This window comes from Arachis ipaensis, chromosome B02, assembly GCF_000816755.2.
Source record: "Arachis ipaensis cultivar K30076 chromosome B02, Araip1.1, whole genome shotgun sequence".
Classification (NCBI taxonomy): Eukaryota; Viridiplantae; Streptophyta; class Magnoliopsida; order Fabales; family Fabaceae; genus Arachis; species Arachis ipaensis.
Window position 1 is genome coordinate 16,269,618 of NC_029786.2, and position 854 is coordinate 16,270,471.

An 854-nucleotide genomic window follows, 5' to 3' on the forward strand; every position below is an offset into this window, starting at 1 on the left:
GAATTACAGATAATAAGTAATGGGAGGCTACAATGTTGTGATCACAGGGTTGTGACAAATTCAAGTGATGCTCGCACAACTGCTGCATTTTTTGTTGCACCTTTAGATGATTCTTTCATAGAGCCAGCACAAGCTTTCATTGATGAATATCATCCACCACTTTTCAAGTCTTTCAAATATAAGGATTTTAGATCATACTACATTGCTGAGAAGGGTGATACTGAAGTGGTGATGGAATCATTTCTAGCTTAAAAAAATAACTATGAAATAATGTTCTGTTAAGAAAAAAACCGGGGGATGATTTAATAATCATGTAAAGAATTAGTCCAAAAGAAAAAACAATAATAGATAAATGAAATATGTTGTATGAGAATCGTTTAGCAGTTTTTGCTTGTTATTATTAAATATATGGAATAACCATGCATTTGATAATGCTTAATAGTTAATAGTGTCTTTTTATTGATTGATCCAATTCAATAATCCATCCTTGGCAACTATATATTTCAAAGGTAGGGGGGAAATGTATTTTAAATAAATTTGATTTGTTATGTGGGACTTATAATATATATTCTTCTTATTTTTTGTATAATTGTCAAAATTAATTATATAAGCAATATTCTTGTTAAAATTTGCATTATATAATACATGAGTAGCAGTGCTCCGTTATTGCATAACTTTTTCTTTTTCATTTTTTTCTTCAACAACATATTATATTAGCATGAAAAATAAAACAGAGTTTAATTTTGTTAAAGGATTTTTTTTAAGTATTAGAGTTTAATTTGTTTAAGTAAATATTATTATGTGGTTTAAAAAATAAAAAATCATATATGCAATTTTCAAAATTTTAAAATTAG

The 854-nt window shown here is 26.3% G+C and overlaps 1 protein-coding gene across 1 annotated transcript in view; it reads left to right on the plus strand.

Annotated features, from left to right (window-relative positions):
* Nucleotides 1–487, plus strand: part of LOC107628233 (protein DOWNY MILDEW RESISTANCE 6-like) — a 5,100-nt gene extending 4,613 nt beyond the window's left edge. Inside the window, exon 4 of the mRNA XM_016331000.2 lies at nt 10–487. Within this exon, the coding sequence (XP_016186486.1) occupies nt 10–252 (243 nt within the window). The 3' untranslated portion in view covers nt 253–487. The remainder of the gene's footprint in view (nt 1–9) is intronic.